At 53.2% G+C, this 24900-nt stretch overlaps 2 protein-coding genes across 5 annotated transcripts in view; both read right to left on the bottom strand.

The window, feature by feature from the left end:
- Positions 1 to 4546, bottom strand: part of IGDCC3 (immunoglobulin superfamily DCC subclass member 3) — a 40892-nt gene extending 36346 nt beyond the window's left edge. Inside the window, exons 1-2 of the mRNA XM_043555145.1 lie at positions 4426 to 4546; positions 1434 to 1739 (exon numbers count right to left, since the gene is read on the bottom strand). Of these exons, the coding sequence (XP_043411080.1) occupies positions 1434 to 1739; positions 4426 to 4531 (412 nt within the window). The 5' untranslated portion in view covers positions 4532 to 4546. The remainder of the gene's footprint in view (positions 1 to 1433; positions 1740 to 4425) is intronic.
- Positions 4547 to 7048: 2502 nt separating this feature from the next.
- The window catches only part of IGDCC4 (immunoglobulin superfamily DCC subclass member 4), a 40586-nt gene continuing 22734 nt past the window's right edge, over positions 7049 to 24900 (bottom strand). The window contains exons 6-20 of one of the 4 annotated variants that reach the window (XM_043555141.1): positions 23832 to 23987; positions 22615 to 23028; positions 21926 to 22090; positions 21250 to 21387; positions 20202 to 20375; positions 18959 to 19198; positions 18705 to 18806; positions 16336 to 16519; positions 15455 to 15582; positions 13726 to 13896; positions 13336 to 13473; positions 12236 to 12341; positions 11519 to 11747; positions 10589 to 10750; positions 7049 to 10024 (exon numbers count right to left, since the gene is read on the bottom strand). In XM_043555141.1, the coding sequence (XP_043411076.1) occupies positions 9614 to 10024; positions 10589 to 10750; positions 11519 to 11747; positions 12236 to 12341; positions 13336 to 13473; positions 13726 to 13896; positions 15455 to 15582; positions 16336 to 16519; positions 18705 to 18806; positions 18959 to 19198; positions 20202 to 20375; positions 21250 to 21387; positions 21926 to 22090; positions 22615 to 23028; positions 23832 to 23987 (2918 nt within the window). In that variant the 3' untranslated portion in view covers positions 7049 to 9613. The remainder of the gene's footprint in view (positions 10025 to 10588; positions 10751 to 11518; positions 11748 to 12235; positions 12342 to 13335; positions 13474 to 13725; positions 13897 to 15454; positions 15583 to 16335; positions 16520 to 18704; positions 18807 to 18958; positions 19199 to 20201; positions 20376 to 21249; positions 21388 to 21925; positions 22091 to 22614; positions 23029 to 23831; positions 23988 to 24900) is intronic. The other 3 variants (XM_043555143.1, XM_043555144.1, XM_043555142.1) reach the window with 3 other exon arrangements.

The following is a 24900-nucleotide window of genomic DNA, read 5'->3' as shown; positions in this document are numbered from 1 at the left end:
AAAAACTGCCTATCTCCCTGGGCCACGATGATGACTGAATGAGATCATTTATGTAAAAACACTGAGGCAGGGAGCCCAGCACACAGCAAGGGCTTGCTAAGTGTTAACGAGAATTATTACCAGCACCTTTAAGGTGTTGCCTCTTTAAGCAGCTTCTTTAGTGGACACCCCCTCCCCTAGATGTATGAAGCTATGGGGCAGAGAACACTCACCACTTGTAAAACTTTTGCCCTCTCTCAAGAGCAGCAGTTCTCAGCCAGGATCGCCCCGCCCCCACCCCGCACCCCCCACCCCCCACCCCCCCAGCCTGCCACTGACCAGATCCATAGGTAAGTCTGGGTTACACACCCACGAGTGTGCACAAACAACAACAGAATTTTTGCAGGACGGGGCAGCAGAGCACAGCCATTACTTCATCACAACCGGTGGTCCATCAGTGCAAGCTGAGCACAATTCTAGAACAGAAACACCTTGCCTGGCCTTTCCCCTCCATCCAAAACACATCAGATAGCAAGTGGCCACAAGGTACATTTTGAATCTCTTAAAATTCTATTGTCAGTTATACCTCAATAAAGCTGAAATTGAAAAAAAAAAAAAAACCAAGTACATTAGCACGAAGGTGAATGGGAGTGACGTCATCATTGTGGTGACCCTGAAATTATTCTGCCATATTTTTTTTTGCAAAGCAAATTGTGGACAAGCTTCAGAATATCACTACTGTATAGTGAGTCTTATCCTACCCAAAAGATTTGAAAGTCAGCACATAATTAAAAATGGCATGTAGCTAAATCACCCTTCAAAATTCTCTTAAATCACTCATAAAGTATGCCTATTGTTTCTTTTTTCTTTGTTTTTTTTAAAATCTTTTTTTTAGTGTTTACTTACTTTTTAGAGAGAGAGAGAGACAGAGTGCAAGCTGGGAAGAAGCAGAGAGAGAGGGAGACCCAGAATCTGAAGCAGGCTCCAGGCTCCAAGCTGTCAGCACAGAGCCCCACGTGGGGCTCGAACTTACTAACTGTGAGATCATGACCTGAGCCAAAGTCGGACAGACGCTTGAATTGACTGAGCCACCCAGGTGCCCCAACTATTGTTTCTTTAAACACGAGAATCCTACTCAATGGCCTGGGTGCTCACAGTATACGGGAAGCTAAGGCACACCGGCCCAAGAATTGGCTAAGGCTCACTCTCTTTCTCTCCCTCTCCCAGCAACAGTGTTTGGCTACATTCTTGTCAAATTACATTCTAATCAATTAAAAGAATATGTGATATAATTCTACCACCACGAATGATTACTATGTACCTTTTAAGTGACCCACACTAAGAAATCCGTCCTCCACAAGGCTGCAGAAGACAGTACTGCTCCCCTGCCCCCAACCCCTAGGCTGGCCCTGGATACCCAGTCTGGGAAAGAACAGTAAAGGGTGTCCACTTACTCGCAGCCTGGATTCGAGCCTTCCGGCTGACCACCAGCCCAAAGCGGTTCTGAGCCACACACTCATAGTCACCCTCGTCTGAAGGGCTGCCTCCCCGATCCAGCCGGAAGTGATGGATCATCAGGGACCCATTGGCCAGCAAGGTGGAGTGGGTACTCTCCAGCAGCTCCACCCCATTCTTCCTCCAGGTGATTCGCACTGGAGGAGTCCCCTCCACTCTGCAGCCCAGCACTATAGGCTGCCCAGGGACTGCAATATCATCGCTTGGTTCCACAGCAAATGCCAGTTCAGCAGAGTGGCCAAGACCTGTATCGGGCAGGGAAGATGAGAGGAAAAGGAGAGGTCAGTGTTGAATGAACAGGCAGGGAGAACTCCATACACAGGTTTTCCAAGTTCCCTGGATCTGCACACCCACCCCACCTTTCTGTAACGCTAATAGAAACCCCTATTATATACAGAACTTACTTTATGCATTACAAAGTGCCGTCTCATGCAGTATTTTACTCAGTCAGCAGACCATCTCAGAGAGAGAGAGAGAGATTATTCGTACCATTCCTTCTTTTACAGATAAGGAACTGATGTCCAGAGATATTAAGCAACTTGTCCAGGGTGTCACAATTAACAGTTACAAATCTGAGATCCAAAAGTAAGACTGATTGCAACACAACTGCTGCCTCTTTTGCAGTCACTTTGGCTAAATGCTGAAGCCTCACAGACTTGCAGGGTGTGACCTTAGGTAAAGTGTTCAACCTGTCCTAGCTTCCCATTCCTCATCTGTTTAAGTCAGGAACATAGGGGCCCCTGGGTTGCTCAATCAGTTAAGCGGCCAACTCTTGATTTCAGCTCAGGTCTGATCTCAGTGGGTTCCTGAGATCAAGCCCCACATCGGGCTCTGCGCTGACAGCGTGGAGCCTGCTTGGGATTCTCTCTGTCCCTCCCCACCCCCCAAATAGATAAATAAATAAACACTTAAGAAAAAATAAATCAGGAACACAATGTGGCTTGTATCATAGAGTTGTTGAACAAGATGAACAGATTCAAAGTCACTATGAAGTTCTGGGAGCCTGGGTGGCTCAGGTGATTAAATTTCCAACTCTTGGTTTTGGCTCTGGTCATGATCTCATAGTTTGTGAGTTCAAGCCCCATGTTGAGTTCTGTGCCAACAGTTTGGAGTCTGCTTGGGATTCAATCTCTTCCTCTCTCTGTGCCCTGCCTGGCTTTCTCTCTCTCTCTCTCTCTCTCTTAAAATAAATAAACATTTAGGATAAAAAAAAAAAGAGAAAAGGTAGATGTTCTAAGCAAAGGTATAGTGAGACAGTAATAAATCATTGCTTGTTTTTGCTGGCAAAACCATCTGAGGCCTGGTCTGATGCCTGGCAGGGAGCAGGATGTGTGGGTGCGGTACCAGGTACAGGCTAGGTTATGGCCCAGCCTGGCTGCCTCTCCCCTAGGATGCTCTGAGTTTGGGTTGTTCTGGCTGTTTTGCCTTTGTCATGAGGAGAATTGAGGGGATACCAAGCGTCAACTCAGACTTCCCAAAATTCAGGAACAGGGAGGTTTCTAGAACCTTTACTCTCAGCGACCTCACCACTCCTGTAGAAGAAAACACAGCTGGAAGAAGAGAAGGGGAAGAAGGTGATCCGGGAATCAGGAGAATCCCGACAGGAAGGACAAACGCTCCAATCCCAGGCGTGACGCCAAGTCCCCAACTTCTCCAACGAGCCACTTACCAGACCAGTTACAACTTCACTCCAGGAGGAATGAACCCACCTGGTCTGAAAGGGCAGCCACAGAGCCCTCGTCACATTTCCAGGGAACTAGCGATCCTGGAGCTGGCCCCTCCCCAACAGACCAGCGCCCTCCCTGGTTGGGGGAGATGGAAAGTGGGTGGGGAGAAAGGAGGAGGGGGGCTAGGGTTACGGACGATTCCCCCAAACACAGGGATATGTAATATTTTAAGACATTTGAGGGTTTACACCCCTTCGACCCCCTACCCACCCTCCCCCTGTCCTGCGTTTCAGCCGCCTCAGCCCCCAACCCAACCCCGGTATAGCTGTTGAGGGATAAAGTTTCTTCTCGTAGATGCGGACGCGATATCTTTCTTCTCCGGAGCTGAGAGAAGAGAGAATACCGCCCGGACGAGTGTCCGCTGAGTGTGTGGGGTGGGAAGGGAAGGGACTAGACTTGCACTCCTCTCCCGTGAGATGGGCCCACACAGCTACAGAGGGAAAGGGTGGCGATGACGGAGCTCTGAGCAGTAACGCGGGCAGACCCCCGAGCCTCGGGACAGGGGCGCTCCGCCTGTGCACCCTCCGGGGAAGGGCGGGCACGTGGGTGTCCCCGCCGCTCGTTCCCTCTCAGTCAGCTCCCCCTTCCCCTTCCTCGGCTCGCGGGGTCTGTCTTGGGTCTCCCCCTCCCCTGGCGAGGCCCTCCGGGACTCTGCTTCGTCCCCTTGCTTGGTCTTCCCTGAGCACTCCCGGTGCCAGTCCCAGCTCTAAATCCAGGACGTGCCCTCTCGGACCCGCCTCCACCCCCCCCCCCCCGCCCGATCTGCTGCGTTCGGTCTCAGCAGCCTCGGGCTACTCTGGTCCACCCGGCTCGCTCACTCCGACGGACTCAGCCCTGCGGTGCCCCGTGGCTCGTTTCCCCCTCTCCCCAACTCAGCCCGCTCGCCTAGCTCCTGCTTTGCCGCGCTCCTCGCATATCGGTCCGGGCTCGCGTCCTGCCGGAGTCCTGGAGCCGCAGCGCACTGAACCGCAGTCTCTCTTCCAGGGCCGGGTCCTCAACAACCCCCTGCCTGCCCTGCCACCGGCTTCAGTGCCCTCTCCCCCGGCTCCGCCCTGTCCCGCTCGGCTCCCCTTCTCCGGCAAGACCCTCCGGCCCTGAGTCCGCCGGCAGGTCCGCGCAGCTCTTCCCAGGTCCGCCCCTAGCGCCCACCTACTCCCTACTCGCCCTTCCCGGGGCTCGGTCCGCGGCCGCCCGGGGCGCTCACCGTCGCTCGGCGCGGGCAGCAGCAGCGGCAGCAGCAGCGGCAGTAGGAGCCGGAGCCGGCGCGGCGCGGGCGGGCTGCGCGGGGGCGCGGCGCGCGGAGCAGCCATGGGGCTCTCGGTCCGCTCGGCTCGGCGACGCGCGGCTCCGGGGCCTCTGGCGGCTCACAGCGTCCCGCGGGGCCGGCGCCGGGGCCGGGGCCGGGGCTCCGGCCGGGGCCGAGCCCGGGCGGCGGCGGGCTGGGGCCACATGCCTGCCTAGGAGCGCCGGGGGCGCAGGGGGAGCGACGCTTGCGCCATCTTGCACCCACCCCGGTGATCTGTCAGCCTTGCCCGGGGTGCGCGCTCCGCACTCGCACCGCCCGCGCCCGCCCCGCCCTCCTCCCTCTGCCCGCCGCCCCCCTTCCCTCCCCGCCCGGTCCCCTCCCCCAGCCCCTCTCCCCGGAGGCCCGGTCTGGGGAACAAAAGAGCCGGCGAGCGCTTTAAGCGGCCGGACATTCCCGGCTGAGCGGCGGACGCGCCCCCTGCGCTTTGAACTGTGGCTCGAGCGGCAGGCGCCGTCCCGGGCTGCTGCCCGGTACCCCCTGCCCGCGGGCCAGCCCCGGACTTGGGGAACTGGGGAAGTGGAGACCCAGCAGACTGTCAAGTGGGTCCGGGCTGCGCAGAAGCACTCAAAGCCATGAGATTTGCTCTGACCCCGCTCTTTCTGCTGCGCCCTCCTCCACCGTGTCCAAGTGTGTATTTTCGAGATAATTCCCTAAAAGCTGCACAAACTTGTCAAAGGTTCGGTTTTCCATGGTTTCTGGTCCTGCCACCCAAAGGCTAGGACGTTTAGCTGCAAGACTGGTCTCTCTAGACTGCAGAGTTCTGGCGCTTGGGCGGACCGGAGATAGAAGGGGTTAGGAAGCAGCTTCTCCCAGAGCCCTGGGGTAGCAGACCCAACAGGACAATGAGAACGCTGAAGTAACCTGGGTTCCGACCCTAGTTCTGCTTGCTGTCTAGCCCAGCCAACCCAGGCAGTCACTCTCCGAGCTCATCTGAAAGATATAGATAATCCTCTCTCTCTCCTGCTCACCCCTAGGGATTTTTTAAAAACACAGGTCCTAACAAATGACCTGGCAAACTGAAAGTTAAAATTCTCAATAACATTTCTGTCACAAAGAAGATTCTAGGTGTTTCATGTCAGAGAACATATGAGGCAACCAGTAAGAATTTTACAGAAGCTATATAGGCATGTATCACCTCTTATGAGACACATACCCATGCTAGCCCTCAGCGACCTTTTCTTTTGGCCACTCATTAGTAAATGATCTTCTGTTGAGTCCAGCATGATGAGCTGGTCCATCTACTAAGTTCTAGGAGAAGGAGATTTAAAGAGGGTAGTCTTTGCCTCACTCAGCTATTTGTTCCTCTGGCATTGGGCTGGGATGGCAGAATAACCACGTCTCTCTTTTAATACCAGCTGTGGAATCTTGCAATCAGGAGTGTTAACCATACATGAACTTTGGTGCAAATGAATAAAGAAGTGCAGGCCTCCAGAGATCAGATAAATTTACTAATGACGGGGTTTGTGCAGCCCAGGGACTCCTTACTCTGCAGTGGCAATTGGAAGATGAGTCTGAGAGGCACAGCTTGAGGCATATGAGTGAGCAATGAGGGGTAATGGAGAAATTCAGGGTCAGGGGGCACACCAAAGAAATTTAGGATCAGGAGACGCACCAAAGCCCCAAATCTATTTCACTGTGAGGCAAGGCAGGAATGATGGGCTTCTGCTGGCCATCGGGAAGGGGGGGGGCCCTGGGCCCAAAGTCCTGGAACTCCCTCCTGCCGGGCTTGAATTCTCAATAACCCCTTCTTGGCTTGTCCTAGACTCGGAGAGGTCAAATCAGTGTCCTGAGTTGCTGTCATTTTAAATTCATTTTGACAAGTGTTTAATTCTTCTTTATCACAACGCTTGGTCTGAGAGTGATATGCAAATAATGGCTATTCTGCTGCATGCAAAATGTGCATATCTCTCCCTATGATCTGTCAATTAACACTGGTCGGGCCCACCAGCCACTTTGGGGGTGGTCCAGGGCAGGGCAGCCCCTGGCTCTTGGTTCCCTCAAATAGAAAAGCAGGCACCAAGCAGGCTCTGTAAAGATCTTAGCAGAGCGACTGCCAACCACGAACCTGAGATGCATGTGGGGCGTGGGTGCAGAGTTTTGTATGTGGCTGTGTGCCCAGGTTTGAGTTAATGGACACCAGGGTGTTCGTGACAGTGAGTGTGCATGCGGGGGCACAGTGCCTCTATGTGTGAATATGCAGCCATGAGCAACTCTGGAGACCACAGTTGCACAAAAGAATAGTCGTTAAGCCCAAACCTCTGGAGTTGCTCCTTTACTCCTCTTTTGCACCCAAGAAAGTTAAACAAATGTGCGCCCAGATGGAAAGAGGTCCCCAGAAAGCCTAAAAGAATGCCATCAAAGAAAGCATCTTTCCTAGGTTAAGTGCCTGTTGTGGGAGGAAGATAGTTCAGTTCTTTCCCAGAACCACCTGCTCTGTACCTTCCACAACCAGCATTTCCCCTCCTGGCAGGAAATACATTCTCTAGGGGAGAAAGGCTGAGGAAATTCTAGTCATTCCACGTGTTTGGAAAATAGTTTATTAATTCATTATAGGGACAGATACATGATCAATGCCTTGGCTTAACACTAAAGACTATCATATTTGTAAGGAGGGGAAAATATGCTGAAAAAATAATTAAATAATACAGCATAAACTAAATACAGACAAATAATGAGCAGGTACCGATTACACGTGTCATGCATCAAGGAAGGTTTCTAAATGAAACTCAAAAAATGTAAGGCATCGATGGTAGGTGACAAAGGGATTAATACCCTGTAAAAGGCCAATAGACTCTTTTCTAATAAAAATACTGCTACTAAGACACAAACCTAACACTTCCAAATTACCCAGGGCCCAAATCATATATAAGGCTAGTGAGTAATGGCCACTTTCTTATCAAGTGTGAGTTATAGGCAGATACCAGATTTATTACTTATTTGCTTTTGAGAAACAATTTTCCACCCAACCTAATGGGTTATAAATTGTCTTATTTGCAGCTATTTAATTTAAACCAGAGCCTCAGTGCCTGTTAAACAAGAACATGAAAAATGACTATGTGGCGTAATGCTAAGAGCCTACTGTTAAAACAGCCCTTTAATTCAGGGCAGTTTTTTTTTTCCCCTTTAGGAAAAAAAAAAAAATCAAACCAGCGAAATAAAACGAAGCTTTTGACCTTCAGAGCAATGATGAAACATATACAGTGGTGTTAGCTACAGCAACGCCGAATGCTACAGAAATAGTACAAGTGACAATTCTGTCCCAAACGAGAGACAAACCAGCATGAATAATCTTTAGTGTTATCATAGGCTGGCTGGAGGAGGGGGAGGGGGCGGGGGAGGAAATGGAGGTGCGCGTGTCAAACGTGAGTGACGCCTGAGTGTAATAAACACAGATGCTGAAAGGGTCTGAGGAAGCTGCAACTCTGCTGAGAGACATTTCACCATTAAAAAAAAAAAAGAAGAAGAAGAAGAAGAAAGAAAAAGAAAGGATAGACTGGTTATTTCCAATTTGGCCCAGAAGCTAGAGTTAACCCTTTATGTGCCAATCAGTTAAAAAGATGCATTTAGGGAGAAAAGTCCCACATTCTATGCTCCTATGAGAGGCTGGGGTGCAAAATCACATTAATGGCTCATCTTCTCTACACACAGCTTGTCCCTGTGTGACAGGTCACAGAAAATGACTTTAGGATTGACTTTAAAGGAAAAAAATGAAATGAGCCAACTACCCTTGTCCTGTGCAAAGACCTCGCTTCCAGCACCTAGAGGGTGAAATTCCTCTCACCCCCGTCCAGCAGCTCATGTTCCTAGGGCACAGAGTGGGAAGTCGCTGGGCTGTGGTGCCCCCTAATCCCCACTCTCCTTCTCCAGCTTTGGCTGCAGCAGGGAAGGAAGGGCCCCAACCCCCTCCATCTAGCAACCCTGCCTCCCTGCCTAGAAGGGAGGGAATCATTTTATCCTGAGCCTCTAGGTCACATTCCCCTTTCTCGGTCTCAGAAATCCCCTTGCGTGAACTTGGATCCATCACCTCCAAGGAGAATCCTCCTGTCTCAATCCCAGGGAGAGAGATAGATGCAAGGGAAACTGGAAGGTCTTCTCCAAACCTGCACCGGGGCTGGCAGTCTGCCTGGGGGGGGGGGGGGGGAACATACGGCGGCACAGAGAGAAGAGAAGATGGCGAGTGAAGTGAATGGCGGACACAGAAGTCACGCTATGGCCTCAAAGCAGACATGAGGTAGTCATGTTGTTAGGGAAGGATGCAGAGATTGAACCCAGGCAGGTGAACCACACGATGCAGTCTGGGAGAGGTGTGAGAGACAGCAGAGACAGACAGACAGGAGACAGACGGACAGCGGAGAGGAAAGGAAAGAGTATCAGGGAGAAGAAGCAGGGCAGAACTGGGAGAGCGGGCTGACAGGAGCACAAGAGTAGTGAAGGGGAAGGGAGGAGAGGAGAGCCCGAGGGAGTGGATCTCCAAAACCAGGCACTTCCCAAATTACAAAATGAAATGCAGAGTTGCTCTGAGGGCAGCCAGAGTCACCCTCTCAATCTGGGCTGGGCGACAGGGGCAAGGGAGATGGGTAGCGATGCAACTGAAATGTTAGGCATTCAGAGCCTACTGCACTCAGCCCAGCCAGACCGGAAAATGGGCCGGGGCTGTCTTTGTCAGACAGGGCATTGCAGACACTCTCAGAGTGTGTAATAAACAGCTAGGTGACGGAGGTGGGCGGGGGGGAGGGGTGGGGGAAGGCCCACTGGGCTGGGGACTGACCACTCTGGGTCACTGTCCTGACCTGGAGGATCAATTAGGCCATAGTGACCACTGCCTAGACCAGAGTTCCTCAGCTCACCAGCCAGCACGTGCACATGAGTACAACACATACAGCCGTGCCTCACAGGTCCCTCACATGTGTCACAGAGTGTGGGGGGAGTGAAAACACCATTTCTTCCTCTCCCCATGGCCAAAGCACCCCAGGAAGCGCCAAACAGCTTGATGATATTCAGGAGCTGCAGGCGCACATGTGTATATACTCAGCCACGCGTGCCATGATTCACACCAGCCTGCCCCAAACTGTACCCTGTAGGGGAGCTAGGCAGAGGAGGAGACTGGGGCTCTGGGCAGGCTTGGGCTGGTTCCTAGAGGGCAGGGGGCCTTTGGCTGGCAGCTGTTCCCAGGGGTCTCCTCCAGAGCCTCACTAGGTTGGAGGTCTGGGTACGGATAAGAAGCGTTGGCTGCCTCTGGCAGGCAGGTAAGTCTGTCTGGCCCCGTGGTTGCCTGCTCACACCCTCCCAGCTCCCTGTCCAGCCAGTCTACCCCTTGCCCTAGATCCACGACACTCGAAGTGAGGTCAGGAGCCTCCGAAGACAGGGGATCCTCAGGTTCCAGGTCCTGGAGGTGGAGGTCAGGGTTCCCTTTGGATGCACTAAAGTCAGAGTGGACAATGACTTCAGCCTCCACCTGGTTCCTGCAGGCTGGGGGTGGCTTCTTCCTACCATTGCCCTGGTCAGAGCAGAGAACACAAAGACGAGGTAATCATCACTGACAATGATCATCAGAAGAACGACCAACATACTTGGCGTGGAGGAGGACTGACCCACTCCCCCAAGCCCCAGAGTGTGTATCACCTGGGAGTTGGTAAAGGAAGTACAATGATTGTCCTACAAGAGATGATGATCAGGCCGACGCAAAGGCAGAGAAGAATGGACTACTACCCATTTGCCCTTGCCCAGAGTTCAGAAGTACCAGATTTAGTCAGAGCCTCAGTGCATAGGAGGAAGGGCAGAATGCACTGAGGGCAGGCCCACCCTCAGATCCATGGTGATTCTGCCGGGCCCACATAGGTATGGGGAGAGGAGCGACTGTCTTCAACTCAGGTGAAACAGATTCCCGGAAACTGCCTGCCTTCCACCCGCCCACCTTCAGAGGCTCCAGGGGTTCTCTCCTAGCTAGACTTCCATCCCCAGGGAAATTACCCTCAGAGGTCACCAGAAAGCTCACTACTTACTCTTCACAAGCACAGAGCCCCTTCTCTCCTTTCCTGCCCCTCCTTCCCAGGCCACTGACCTTTATGGCGTCATACACCAGAGCCTGCAGCAACAGTGTCTGCCCAGTTCCAGCAGGGGGCAGCAGGGCCCGGGTCAGAGAAGGCATGGCGCCTGCTTGGGGCAGCTCACAGCCAGCCCAGGAACCTGCCCAGCTTGGCCCACCTGGCTGAGCCCAGGAGATCTGCAAAGGGGGAAAGACACAGGAGCACTGAAGGCTTGAGTGGAAGAGAGAGCAGAAGAGAGGGAAGTGGATGGAGACTCTTGACCTTCTTGCTACCTCCCCACTAGGGCTGTGGGGAGGGCCTGAGAGTCTGGGGGTAAATTTGAGGATGGAGAATTCTTCCTGCAGAAAAGCCTAATACCACCTGCTTTGGCAAAGCCTAGAAGTGTCCGAGCCAAGCAGGCTCTCCTTCACCACAGGGGCAGGGAAAGGGGGAAGAAGCACTCATGGGTTTGAGCAGGCTCCTCAGAGAAGGGCAGGATGAGCCACCGCTGCTGGCGTGGAAGGTACCTGCCCTATGTGGGCCTACCTTATCCCGGTCCTGGTCTCAGCGGGCCATAGGCAAGCTGACCAGCCTCTTGTCCCGGTCAGGACTGGGAGAAATGGGTCTTAGAGGTTTCTCCAGCTCCCAGCACAAGGAGGGATCTGGGCGTTGTGGCCACTCTGAGTCACCGGCAAACAGTCCACAGGAGGCCCTTCCCTCCTTCCAGGAGAACCAGACTGACCTATTCTGCCAGGGATGGAGGCCCATCTGCTTCCCTGCCCTGCCAACCCTTTCAGGGAGGAAGGAGAGAGTGCCTTTTCTTCTACAGCTGGTCCAGGGAAGGGGAGGAGGAGGGTGGAGGAGTTTCTCTCTGGGTACACACATTGTACTCTTGCGCCCCCAGGTGTCCTATTTGGAAATGAGCTGTGGTGTGGGGCTCTGACCTGCCCAGGCTCCAGGCTTACCTTTCTCTTGGAGTGACCCCGGCAGTCTGAAGCACCGCCACCCATAAGGCTGTGCACTTCAGCCCTGTCCTCGATGTCTGAGGGCGGTGGAGACCAGTCCTGGGGACGGGGGTGCACAAGGGACTCCAGTTCATGGGCAGCTGGGGGGCTGGGGGGCCCAAGGCGGGCTCTAGAGTACAGTGCAGGGTTCCCAGCATTGGCCGTAGAGGACAGGCCCGGGAGGGCTTCTCTGGAAGGGAAGATAGGGAATCAGGCACAGTGGTCAAAAAGTGAGGGGTAGAGGCAGGACTGGGATCTAGTTCAGCCTATGTCCTTGGGCAGGTTCCTGCCCATCTCTGGAACTTGGTTTCCCTGTGTAATGATTAAGAAACTGTTCAAAACAGCTAAAACTTTGCAAATGGGACCTTCCCTCCCTTGACTCCAGGTATCTGAAGATTTGGGGTCCCTCCTTCCAAGATGCTGGTACCTACAGAGAGAGTGAGAGAAGGCAGCTCTGCCTATGCCCGCCCTTGCTGAGGAGGTAGGCTGGGGGCTCCCCTAAACCCACTCCCCACTCTCATGAGGATATCACCCCCAATCCCTCCATCCTAGAATCCTAATTTTAATGGAGGCGCTGAGGGTTCCTTGGCAAATCGTGGCCATTCTCCCTGCTTTCTCATCTCTGGAGCCCTTCTGGAAATCTCCCCTCTCTGTAGTCAGACTGGCTTCTTCACCCACCTGTGGGGGCTGCGGCGCAGGCCGGCACACATGCAGGCCAGGAGGCAGAGGAGGCCCAGGCAGACACCTACAATGATGCCTGTGACTGAGTGCACGTCCAAGGAGTCTGGTGATGGAGACAGAGGGGACAGAACAGGTCAAGGCCAGAGGCTCAGGGTTCATAGAGTCTCACCCTTTGGACACTCAAAATCTTTTTTTTTTTTTCAAGTATTTTTTTAAGTTTATTTTGAGAGAGGGAGAGAGTGAGTGAGCATGAGTAGGGGAGGGGCAGAGAGAGAGAGGGAGAGAGAGAATCCCAAACAAGTTCCACACTGTCAGCACAGAGCCCAATGTAGGGCTTGATCTCATGAACTGTGAGATCGTGACCTGAGCCAAAATCAAGAGTCAGACACTTAACTCGATGAGCCACCCAGGTGCCCCCTGACACTCAGAATGCAAGAAGGGGTCCACCACTGCCTCTCTGACTATCCTCCCCATTGGAAATCTGAAGTTGTGGTCCCTGTTTGTCAACCTGGCCTTTCAGTGAAACACAACTGGGACTGGTTTCGTGGGTATGCTACAAGGGTGGTCCCACGGTGCTCACACTTGGAAGGGCTCCGTGCTTGGTTTAATGCTCTGCTGTCACCATCTTGAAATTCTAATTTTTTTTTTAAATAATATTTGAGAGAGAGTGCAAGTTGCACTCTGAGCCACCCAGGTGCCCCGAAATTCTAATTTTTAAAGAAAGTCCCCACATTTTCGTTTCACACTTGGCCCTGCAAATTATATAGCCAGTTCTGTTGCCCACTCCCACTCCATAAGGCTCGTCATGTCTCCAGACCAATCCTCCAATCAAAGCAATTTCCCAAAGAACAAAGCCAGTCTCCCACAAGTCTGACCTCTCGACTGAATCACCACTGAACTACACCCAATTTCCCCTTCAAATTTGTCCTCTCTGCACCAAACTACGAGGCCAGCTGTCCAAAACGATGAAATGGTAGTTGTGCCTGGGAACAGGGCCTTGGAAGAGATAACTTTAGGATTGGAGGTCAACTTGAGGGGCCTCAGAAGAACTTAGGCTGTCCCAGGATGGACCCACTTTTCCCTCCCTGCCCTCATACCTGAGAGCTTCTCCTGGAGAGTGATCACATCCTGCAGACCAGAGAAGGGCCCAGGCCCCACCTCTGTGCGTGCCCCCATCTTGAAGAAGTACCTCGTGTCACTCTCAAGGCCGTGTACCTCAGCACTGAAGATGTTTCCTGGGGGCAGGGGGAAGCAGGGAGAGCAGGGTTGGGGGGCTGGGTGGGGATGGGATGCAGAGATAGCCTGGGAAGCAGGACTCGGAAGGTATGCTCTCCCACTCAGGCACTAGCTTCTGCCTCTTCCTTCTAGAAACCCCCGGGACAAACCTCAGCCACACTCTCACCACTAACCCAGCCACTGGAGAGGTTGGGAAAGGGAGAGAGAGTGTGGAAGCTCTTGCTCAGATGCCCTGGTGTGGGAGCCCTCACCCTCCGTGGTGAGCAGGGTCCACTGGTGCTCGGGCTGGGTGTGGTTGTTGCTGTATAGAATCAGATATTCCACAATCTCGCCATTGGGCTCCGTCGGGGGACACCAGTGCAGCCGAACGGTGGATGGCGTCAGGGGGCTCAGGCGCAGGTCGGATGGGGGCGTTGAGGGCCCTGGGGTGCCGGGGAAGAGATGAGGAGAGGCACAGTCACTGAGAGCCCCAGCTCTGGGGGCAGCTGGGAGATGGGGCATGAGGACATGGCCTCCCTTTCTCCTCCTTCACTGGACAAACCACAAGCCACAAAACAACATGAGATATGATCTCTAACTGGGGAGTTTCTGGAAAACAGCTGGAAAGGTTTCACTATTTCTCCCCTCCCAGAAACTCTCCAAGTCTTCAAATAAAATTCATTGATGCCCTATATAGCCTTTGTCTATGTCTGCCCCTGACACGGGTCCTAAGGTTCATGGGAAGCCCAGTGTGAGAAGTACAACCTTGGAAGTCTTTGTGTTCTGTTTTTAGAGAAGAAGCTGATCCCGGGGGATGGGGGTGAATGAGGAAGGGTGAGAAGTAGGGACACAGGTGACTAATGAGTTGGAAAGGGTCAGATATTTGGGGTTTCAGGTCTTCAAGGCCTGGCAGAGGATGAGATGGGGACCCAAGGCTCTAAGGTGTAAGACAGCCACAGCATTACAGGCCGTCAGAACCCTCTTTGACTCTCAGCTCTAGTCTCCCACCCCTCCATCTGCAAAAGAAAAAAACCATCCCCTGTCTGTAGCACGGCCAGTTGTGCTGGGGAGCCAATGTCATAAAGTCTCCTCTGAGAAAACAATGGGGCCCCCTCAACTTCCTATGCAGTTTAAGACCACAATAACTGAAGTCATAAGTAGGTGAGAAACAATTTGTAAGGAGTGCTTTTAAAGAACAAATCCATGAGTGCAGAGCTCTCACCCCCACCCCCCAAACGTCTTCCTATATCAGATCCTGGGACAAAGGTCTTCTGTCTATGGGAAGGTAAACAGTTTTAGGGCTGATAGAACTGAACAGCCTCTGCTATGAGAACAAAAACCCATTTGTCTTGGAATGCCATTTCTAGAGGTTACACAGTCACAGACTTGGACAGTGAGTGGCCCCATCCTTTCTTGTTACAGATGGGGAAACAGAGGCCCAATGGGGAAGGGATCTGCCCAAGGTTTACTGTGTGCCAGGGGCAGGATGGGGACCCAAATGTAGAATCCACGACGCCTCCCTGACCTGGCCCCTCTTCACCAACTCAGTGAGGTCTTGGCAGTCCCATAAAAGAAGCCACTCCTCTAAATCTTATTATGTTTATGCCTAAAGCACAGGACTGGCCTACACAAATGCAAAGTCAATGATAGACAGAAATGGGGCTCTGAGGGACGTATCAAAAAAGAAGGCCCGGGGTGCCTGGGTGGCTCAGTCGGTTGGGCGTCCGACTTTGGCTCAGGTCGTGATCTCACAGCTTGTGAGTTCGGGCCCCACATCGGGCTCTGTGCTGACAGCTCGGAGCCTGGAGCCTGCTTCGGATTCTGTGTCTCCCTCTCTCTCTCTCTCTCTCTCTCTCTCTCTCTCTCTGCTCCTCCCCCACTTGTGCTCTATCAAAAATAAATAAATGTAAAAAAAAAAATAAATAAATAAAAAACCAAGAAGGCCGTTGGGCAAGAAGGATTGGTTGTAAAAGATGGACTGCTGGCAAGGGGGCCACTCACGGTCAGGCAGGGTGGAGCGCTCCACCACGGAGCCGAAAGGCCCGTCCATGTCCACTCCGTGGGACTGTACTGCAAACTCATATTTGGTGAACGGCTTCAGCCCACCAATGAGGATGTCTTCTCCAGAACTGTTGAGGCAAGAAATGTGACTGGTGCTTCAGGCACCCCCTCCTAGCAGGGCAGGCCCCTCCAAATCCACTCCCCCAGCCCAGCTCAGGCCCCACCCTGGGCAGGGAATCTACTCTCTGGCATGGGGGCCGATGACACCACCCAGGGGCCCTATAGAGAGGTCTGGATGTACGCTGCTCCCAAGGTATTCTGTCCAATCTCCGAACTAGGCGTCCTGCTCCAGGAAACCTGCCTGGATTAATCCAAGTCATTGAGCTCTCAAGGAACCATCTCTGATGCATCTTTTCCTTGACTTAATTGTCCTCTAGTTGCAGCTGTACATAACTATCGTGTTTTTCTACTTTAGCCTATTTTACTTGCTTTGTAGTGTTTTCTATTATATTTTCATGCAATTTTTCCTCTGCCAAACCAACAGCTCCTCAGGGCAATGGCTGTGCCTTCCAATCTGACTGGGGGCCCTCTCAGCACAGCATCTGGGCTCTCTCCTCCCCATCATGTCAAGAGGCCTCTGAGGTTGAAGAAATGGGTCTTTCCTGCATCACATTCTCTGGGGTTGAGTATGAGGTTCTGTGTGAGGGGATGGGATAACAGGACTCCCCTTTTCCACCTGTCACCATCAGGGCATCAGACCCTCAGTGTGCCACAGTGCAACATGCGAGCCATGAAAGGTTCCTGAATCCCTGGGGCTCCCCCCCCCCCCATCACCAGCTGCTGCCTTCCTCCCCCCTCACAGCATTAGCTGGCTTCCCTACCTGGTATAATAGGTGACCAGGGAGGCATTCCTGAGCCCCCAGGGGCTGAAGCGCACAGTATAGTTTACAATCTTGACCGTGGTGAAGTCTGGCTTTTTCCACCGAAGCCAAATGGATGTGGAGCTGTTTGATTCCGCATGGACGTGGGCGGGGGGCAAGGGTGGTCCCCTCTGGATGGGCAAGTCTGGAAGGTGAAAACAGAGTGTGGGGAAAGGAGGGAGGATACTCATCCCGAAATATGGGCAGTGGGTTGAAGTTCCCAAGGCACTTATTTTCACCCTCTCTCCTCCGATCCTGAGAGTTGAGTAGCATCATTCCCACTTCACAGATGAGGAAACTGAGGCTCCCAAGAATTTAAGTGATTTTGGCCAAGGTCATATAAATAGCAAACTGTATAGAGAGAGGCAACAAATCATGGCAATTAAAAGCAGATTTTAGAGCCAGGTTACCCTGGTTCCAATTCTAGGTCTGCCATGTACTAGCTGTGTGACCTGGGAGAAGTTACTTAATCTCTCTCTGCCTCCAGTCCTTATTCTGTCAGTGGAGCTGATAATATACTTACCTCATAGTATTGTTATGAGGACTAAATCAGTTACTATTTGTTAAGTACACAGAAAAGCATCTTGCAGGGGCGCCTGGGTGGTTCAGTCGGTTGAGTGTCCGACTTTGGCTCAGGTTATGATCTCGCGGTCCATGAGTTCGAGCCCCGCATCAGGCTCTGTGCTGACAGCTCAGAGCCTGGAGCCTGCTTCAGATTCTGTCTCCTTCCCTCTCTGCCCCTCCCACACTTGTGCTCTGTCTCCGTCTCTCAAAAAGAAATAAATGTAAAAAAAAAAATTGTTTTTAATAAATAAAAAAAAAAGAAAAGCATCTTGCATATTGTTATGAACTGAATGTTTGCGCCTCCTGCCAGATTCCTATGTTGACATTTGAACACATGGTGGTGCCCTCATGAATGGGATTATTTCCTATCTTTGTCCATCCAGGCTGCTATTACAAAGTACCATAGACTGGGTGGCTTATAAACAAAAGAAATTTATTTCCCACAGTTATGGAAGCTGGAGTCTAAGATCAGGATGCCAGCATGCTCAAGTTCTGGTAAGAGCCCATTTGTGGGCTAAAGACTGCCAACTTCTCCTTGTATGATATTATGGAGGACAGCAGAGAGAGTCCGTGAGCTCTCTTGTGACATTTATAAGGGCATCAATCCTATTCATAAGGGCCCCACCCTCACGACCTCATCTAATCCTATTTACCTCCTAGTACATCATATTGGAGGGTAGAGTTTCAATGTATGAGTTGTGGGGATGGAGGGGGAGACACAAACTTTCAGCACATAACTGCCCTTGTAGAAGAACCCCCCAGAGAGCCCTCCAGCCCCCTTTCTGCCATGTGAGGATACAGTGAGAAGATGGCCTATGGTCTGTAAACCAGAAAGTGGACTCTCACTAGACACTGACTCTACTGGCACCTTGACCTCGGACTTCCTCCAGAACTGTGAAAAATAAATGGTTGTTTAAGCCACTCGGTCTGGGGTATTTTTATTATAGCAGCCCAAACTAAGACATATATAGTGAGTACTATAGGATGATGTGTTCATTACATAAGTATAAAATAAAATAAACTCCATGACAGCAGGTACCTTATCTGTATTGTTCATCACTAAATTTCCAGAACAGGGCAGTAGACACTTAGTAAAATATTTGCTGAATGAACAAACTGGAATTAGAACTCAGGTCTCCTGGCTCCTGGTTGAGGGCTCCTTTGACAAAACCTCATGCTTAAAAATCAGCCTGGGAAGTTAGGGGTGAGGGGATCCATGATGGGCACCCAAGGTGGCCCATACAAAGCCAGTAGGCAGTGTACTACAGTGGAAAGACTCGTTGGGCAGCCAAGAGTCCTGGCTCTAGTCTAGGCTCTGTGCAACCTTGGGTAAAGTCCCTTTACCTCTCTGAGTCTCACTTTCCTGATGGGCCACATAAGGACACTCTCCCTGCCTAGAGTGGAGGGATAATCTGATAGGCAGTGTGATGTAGGTGGATGTATTTTAAAACATGTTTAAAGGTCAAACAGGGTCAGGAGTCACCGATTAACCATGGGGTTTCTCTCTGTCCAAACCTTCCAAATTAGCACTGCTCGTGGGTAATGAAAATACGGTAGCAGTCCTGAAAGTGCACCAACTGAAGCTTCTGTCTGCGACAGAGGCTGTCTGGGGCTAGAAGAGGACCTCTGAGCCTAAGAGCATGGGTCTGGGGGTAGCTGAGGCTACCGGATGGCCTGACCACCAAGGCTGGCCCAGAGGGAAGGGAAAGGAAGAGGCACACAGACCCTTCAACAGAGCCCTCCTCCCTCTTCCCCAGCCCCCTCACCTGGCGTGGGAGCTTTTTCTGTTTTGCCCTTCCACACCGCTGCGTAGCCGTCCTCATGTTTGTTGAATGCCACAAGCTTCACCTCGTACAGCCGGCCAGGGGCTGGGGAAGGTCATGGGGGTCACTGGCTAGAGGGACCTCTGAGGCCACTCTTTCATCCCCAGATAGCACTCCATTCCCAACTCCCATGCCCAGCTTGCCCCGTTCCCAACCAAGGCTATGCCCATCTCCCTCCCTCCCCCAGCCCTCCTCACCTAGCTGGGTCAACTCATACTGCTTCACTTTCTTCTTGAGCCGGACAGGCCCCACATCCCAAGCCTGGTCTCCGCGGCCCCCTGGGGGACTCTCACCATTGGCCTCCTCCTCCTCGGCTCCCACCTCCCGCCAGTACAGTTTGTAGCCAGAGATCTGGGCAGGGTGAGGGGGAGGCTGCCACGACACGACCAGGGACTCCATTCTTGCCCGCACCTTCAACTCTGCAGGGGCAAAAGGGACTGGGGGCAAAGGAGCAGGATGGGAAGAAGGGGTGAGACAATGGGAAGTGAGGAGAAGGAAGTCAGAGGTGGGAGAGGGGGACAGGTAGGAGGAAGCCAAAAGCAGGAAGCCAGCACTGAGTGAGAGCCTTGCCAGCCTCCTTGCAGTGAATGGACACTCAGCCACCACTCCTTGTGCCAGGCCTGAGCTCAGTCTAGAGGTGAACTGCCTATTCTACACACCCAGAGTGCCGAGAATATAGGCGTGTCTCCTGAGCGCTTGCAAAGAGGTCAGCAAGGAGCACCTCTGGGGCGGTGCTGATAGTACCTGGCACAGCGTAGGGCTCCATAATTCTTCTGAAGGAATGCATGCGTGGATACTGACAGGCAAGGGGGTCGCAGGGGTTGCTGAGATTGGAAAGGAGGGAAGGAGCCATTGGTGTGGGGAGCCGACTTGGAGCCTAAGAGTGGGGCTTTATTATGTGTCAGACACTGTTCTAAGCCCTTTGTACATGTGTTTTATTCTCACAACCCTACAAAATAACAAAAATACTACTGTCTCCATTTTACAGATAAGAAAACTGAGAAGTTAAGCGACTTGCCCAAGGTCACACAGAGAGCATATGTGCCAGGTTCTGTCTGCACTTAATCACTGTATTATTGGGCCTCTTGACAAAACCAACAATCACGATCAATGAAAAGCAACTAGTATTTAACAAGCTCTTATTATGTGCTAAACACTTGTTCACAATGCATTATTAATCCTTATGCCACCTTTAGCAATAAATGAAGCCTCAGAGTTGTGAATGGTTTGTCCAAGATCACGCAGGTAGAAGGGACACTGTAGCCCAGGTGTGTCTGTAAAGGCCAGCCCTTTGCCTCTACACCTGGCCTCCCTTACCCCTCAAGCAGGGGGAGCCATGGAAGGTCTCTGAAGGAGAGAGTGTTTGGGCCTGAGTTCTAAGGGCACACATACACTCCAGTCACACACACACGGTCCTTCCTCTCCCCTCAGACCCCCTACCGTGGCTCTGGTTGTGCATACTGGGCGTCCTGTGCTGCATCCACTGGGAGGGCGTCCCATAGCCAGCCCCTGTGCCAGCCGAAATCCGTACTCGATACACTTTGTTTGGCTGAAGCGAACTCAGCGTAAACTGTGTTTCATTCCCAGGCACCTCGGTGGAGAAAACCTGATCTGCTGGGACAGGAAACATGGCTGCTGGGTGGCCACCTAAAGACCAGGACCCCTAAACTCCCCTATACCAACTATTCCACGCCAGATCGTGGTTCCTCGGCGCTCATGGGAGCCTAAGGCCCTCTCAGCACTGACCCCTCAGTCATGGCTCCAGAGCTGACTCCTGGGCCTCCAGCCTGGGCTGACACAGGCCATCAGCCTCAGCTCAGAGTGGAGAGAACCACAGCATGCACTCCGCACTTCCCCATGAACTGTCTGTGACCATCCCTTCATACACACTCTAGGACACAGGCACAAGGGGTTGTCTCTGAAGGCCATCAGGTACCGCCTGCCTTCTGGAGCTCTGATGACCACCCCAAGCCCCCTTCCTCATGCTTCCCTCCTTTCTCACTCTCACCCTGCCCCCCCCCCCCAGCCACTTGCCTTCTCCTAACTCTTTATCCCTTTCACACCCTCTCCCCTAGATCATCTACATCTGCCCTAACATGCCGTCCCCAATGCTCTGTTTCCCCAATCCCACAAGCATACCCTCCACCTCCTGTTCTCTCATCTGCTTTTTGAGCTGGAAGGGACCCCAGGGATTATCTAGGCTACCTGCCTTATTTCACAGATAAGGAAACTGAGGCAGGGACTTAACCGCATTACCCACTATAGCTATAGAGGAGGTGGGGCTAGAACCCAGGCCTGTCTTGAGCTTTGCCTCTTTACCTTTCCCTACACCTAGCCCACACTCCTCTTGTCCAAGTTCATATTTCCCTACTCTACCTCTCTGCTTAATTTCCTCAGACTCTCCCCACCTCTACTTGGGTCCTCAGCTGCTCTGGCCAGCCCTTCACATCAATAATTCCCAGGCAGGTGGAGCCCTGCCCCCACTTACCTTCCTTTCCCAAACCGTACTCTATCTTGTACTTCACCACCTGCCCATTGCTCAGGCTGGGAGGCAGGGGCAGCCACGCCACCCTGATGTCCAAGGGGTTGGGGCTGGACAGGGAGAGCTGGGGCGCTGCACTGGGGACTGAGACAGAAGAACATCAGCGTGAGCTCTGCTCCACCGACGTGGAAGGTGAGGCCCAGGAGCGATCAGAGACTTGCCCAGGTCACACAGCAAGTCAGAAGTAGGCCCGGGATCTGAGGGAGGAAAGGGAGCCTCTCAGGGGAGCCCCAAACTGGAGATGAGGGGACATCCTTCCCACCCTAAAGCCAGAAAAAGGTTTGGGGCACAATCTTCCACATCCAATGGTTTCATGTCACTGGCCCCTGCCTGACTGGATGGTACATGGATATTGAGAAGGGCCATATGACAGAGGGAATCAAGACCTGTCCTCAAGTCCCAGCTGTACTACTGACCTTGGGCAAGTCACTCTCATTTTCTGGGCCTCAGTTTCCTAAACTGTAAATTGGGAAGAACCATTACCCACCCCCTTACAGGGCACAAAAGATGACATGAGTCAGGTAAAAGTCCCTTGGCAAACACTAGTAAAGAGAAGCCGAACTACCATCCCCAGGGAATTCTCTGGAACCCAAGGGGCCCACTGCAGGTTTAGAGGCCCTACCATCATCCAGTGTGTGGACCAGTGCTGGGGTAGAGGTGCGGCTGGCCCCCAGCTGGGAGTAGGCCACCACGTAGAACTCATAATCGGTGTTGGGTTCCAGGTCTCGAACCTGCAGCTCTGTGGTGTCATTGTTCACTGCAAACTGGTATTCCACATTGTCCATGCCTGGGGCAGTGACACAGGGACAAAGAGACTGTCACAAGGCCACCCCCAGAGGCCTACCAGCTGGAGGTTATCTAGGGATCCTTCACATTGCCCCAGTCTCTGGAATAGTCTGTAACTAAATCATCAGATCATCTGAGCCCCAGAGTATAGACTTCCCTGGCTTCTAGTCCCACTGTATTAATTCCTCTGCTGGCTAGGAAGTTCTTTCTGTTGTCTAATTGAAGTGACTCCTGCTGCAGCTATAATAAACTGGCTCCAGGAGTGCCAAGGCATTTTTCTCTGGGAGGAAAAGCATCCTCTTCCTCCTCTCTCATAACAGGCTGTGGCTGAGGGGGAAATGTGCTGCACACTTTGACCTTTCCAGCACATCGAAGAGTACTGCCTACCCCATACCTATGCGGGTCTGTTCCGCGGGCTCCCACCCCATCCCACCCTATCCCCAAAGGTACCCACACGGCAACCCATCCGTCTTCTAACCTGTGCCCCCCTCGGGGCGCCCCCACGCGGGTCCCCAGCAGACTTACCGCGTGCCTTCTGGTAGTGAAGGGAGAAGCCGATGATCTGCTCGCTGTGCAGCTCGGGCCGCTCCCAGGCCACGAGCACGGTGGAGCTGCTCAGCGGCGTGGCCGTGACCCGCGTGGGGGCGCTGGGCAGCCCCTCGCGCACCACGACGGCCAGGGGCGCGGCGGCGCACGCGGTGCCCGCGCTGTTCTCCGCCACGCACTGGTAGTAGCCGGCGTCCTGCAGGCCGATCTGCGTGATGACCAGGCTGCCGCCGCCGCCCTGCACCTTGACGCGCCCGTTGGGCCGCAGCGGCGCCCCGTCGTGCAGCCAGCGCAGCGCGGGCCTGGGCTCCCCGGCCGCTCGACACACGAAGCGCGCCGTGCTCGCCCGCGTCCGCGACAGCGCCTCGGGCGCCTGCGAGATGGCAGGGGCCGCTGGGGGGCGGGGAGGGGGACGCTGACCACGCGCTCCGGCCGCCAGGGGTCCTGCAGCCTCTCCGCATACCCCGGCCGGCTGCCGCGCGCCCTCCGCTCGCTCCACCCTCTCCCTGAGTCACCCCGCCCCCAAATACTCGCGTGTGGCGCCGCCCTACCCCTGCTCCTCCCGCGTTTACCCCAGCCCCACGCCGCCAGCCTACTCCTCCTCGCTCCCAGTTGTCCCCGGGCCTCCCGAGCCTCCCCTAAGTACCCTAGCTCCTCCTGGGCCTCACCCCTCTCCCTCAGGTACCGTAACCTCTTCCCCTCCTTCCAGTGTCTCCCACACCGGGGAGACTCCCCCCTCGCCACAGTTATCCCAGCCCGGAGCAACTCCGTCCCCCAGTTTTTCGTGCCACCCAGACGACTCCACCGTCTCCCCTAACCCTCAGTCCTCCCCCTCCCCCCATTACCTAGGTCCCGCTCAGATCATCCATCGCCACCCCCCAATCACCCAAGTCACGCCCTAACCACCCCTCTCCTTCTCTCCCTGCCTCAACTTCCCCCACCCCTTCCTCCTATCCTTTCCCGCTCTTCCCCTCCTCCAGCTGTCCCCTGCACTACCCACCCTAACGAAGGGCCCCTCCCCTGAGCGCCGTCCCCCTAGCTCCAGCCCTTTTCCACCTTCCAGGGTCGCCCCTCAGTCCTTCTAACACACCCGCTTGCCCATCCCCCCTCCCCATCTTCCCTTCCCCACTCCTAGTTGACCCGGCCCAATCCGGTCCCCCTGAGCCCCTACTACCGGGTCCTCCACCCCGCCTCACCCAGCACGCGGAGCTCGGCGGCGGCCGTGGCGAAGTCGCGCGTGCGGGGCTTGTTAGCGCGGCAGACGTAGACGCCCGAGTGTCGGGGCTGCGCGCTGCTGATTAGCAAGTTGGTGCGGCCCAGGACGATGACATCCGTGGAGATGGGCTTCCCGTCTGGGGGAGGAGAGGAAGAGCGGTGGAGGGGGGCACCGAGGACTGGCCCTCCATCTACTCCTTGCATCCAGGGGCCCCTCGACACGGGACTAAGAGAACACAGCAGTCCCTTATTTGCATTTCAGTTCCTCCCCTTGCTAGACAAGTGACCCTCTGTGAACCCTAGTGTCTCTGTCTGTAAAATGGGGAGACGGATAGCCCCTAGCTGGAAGGGCTGCTGTGGGGATGAAACAAATAAGGTTTGTGAGAAGGCCTGGCACAATGCAGGCACCTAACAGGTGCTCAGTAAACTAGTCACTTATTACCGTTATCATTATTATTAAATTCATTTCTCTCAAGAACTCACTCCTCCTGTATGGTGTTGTCCCAATATTATGATGAAGATACGGCTGGAAAGATCTGACCAAAGCCAAAGATTTGAACATACAGAAGACTTTTATCTTGATATGAAATGAGAACCATTTTAAAAGCCTATGCTTTAGGGGAATCTGGGTGACTCAGATCCCCCCCCCCCCTTAAGCTACCCACTCTTGGTTTTGGCTCAGGTCATGATCTCTCAAGTTCCTGAGTTCAAGCCCCATATTGGGCTCTGTGTGCTGACAGACAGTGCAAAGAGCCTGCTTGGAATTCTCTCTCTCTCTCTCTCTCTCTCTCTCTCTCTCTCTCTCTCTCTTTCTCTCTCTCTCTCTCTGCATGCCCACCCTCAAATAAATAAACTTAAAAAAAAAAAAGCCTGTGCTTTATGAACATGAACAGAAAATCTGGAGGAAAAATGCAAATGATCAAGAAATACAAAAAAGTGTTCAACTTTACATAATTCAAAGAAATGCACATCAAAACACAGATGTTAATTTTCACCTATCAAATTAGGAAAGTTAAAAAAAATTTAATGTTTATTTATTTATTTATTTAT

The sequence above is a fragment of the Prionailurus bengalensis genome, chromosome B3 (assembly GCF_016509475.1).
Source record: "Prionailurus bengalensis isolate Pbe53 chromosome B3, Fcat_Pben_1.1_paternal_pri, whole genome shotgun sequence".
Lineage (NCBI taxonomy): Eukaryota > Metazoa > Chordata > Mammalia > Carnivora > Felidae > Prionailurus > Prionailurus bengalensis.
This window is presented reverse-complemented; position numbering and strand designations above follow the sequence as displayed.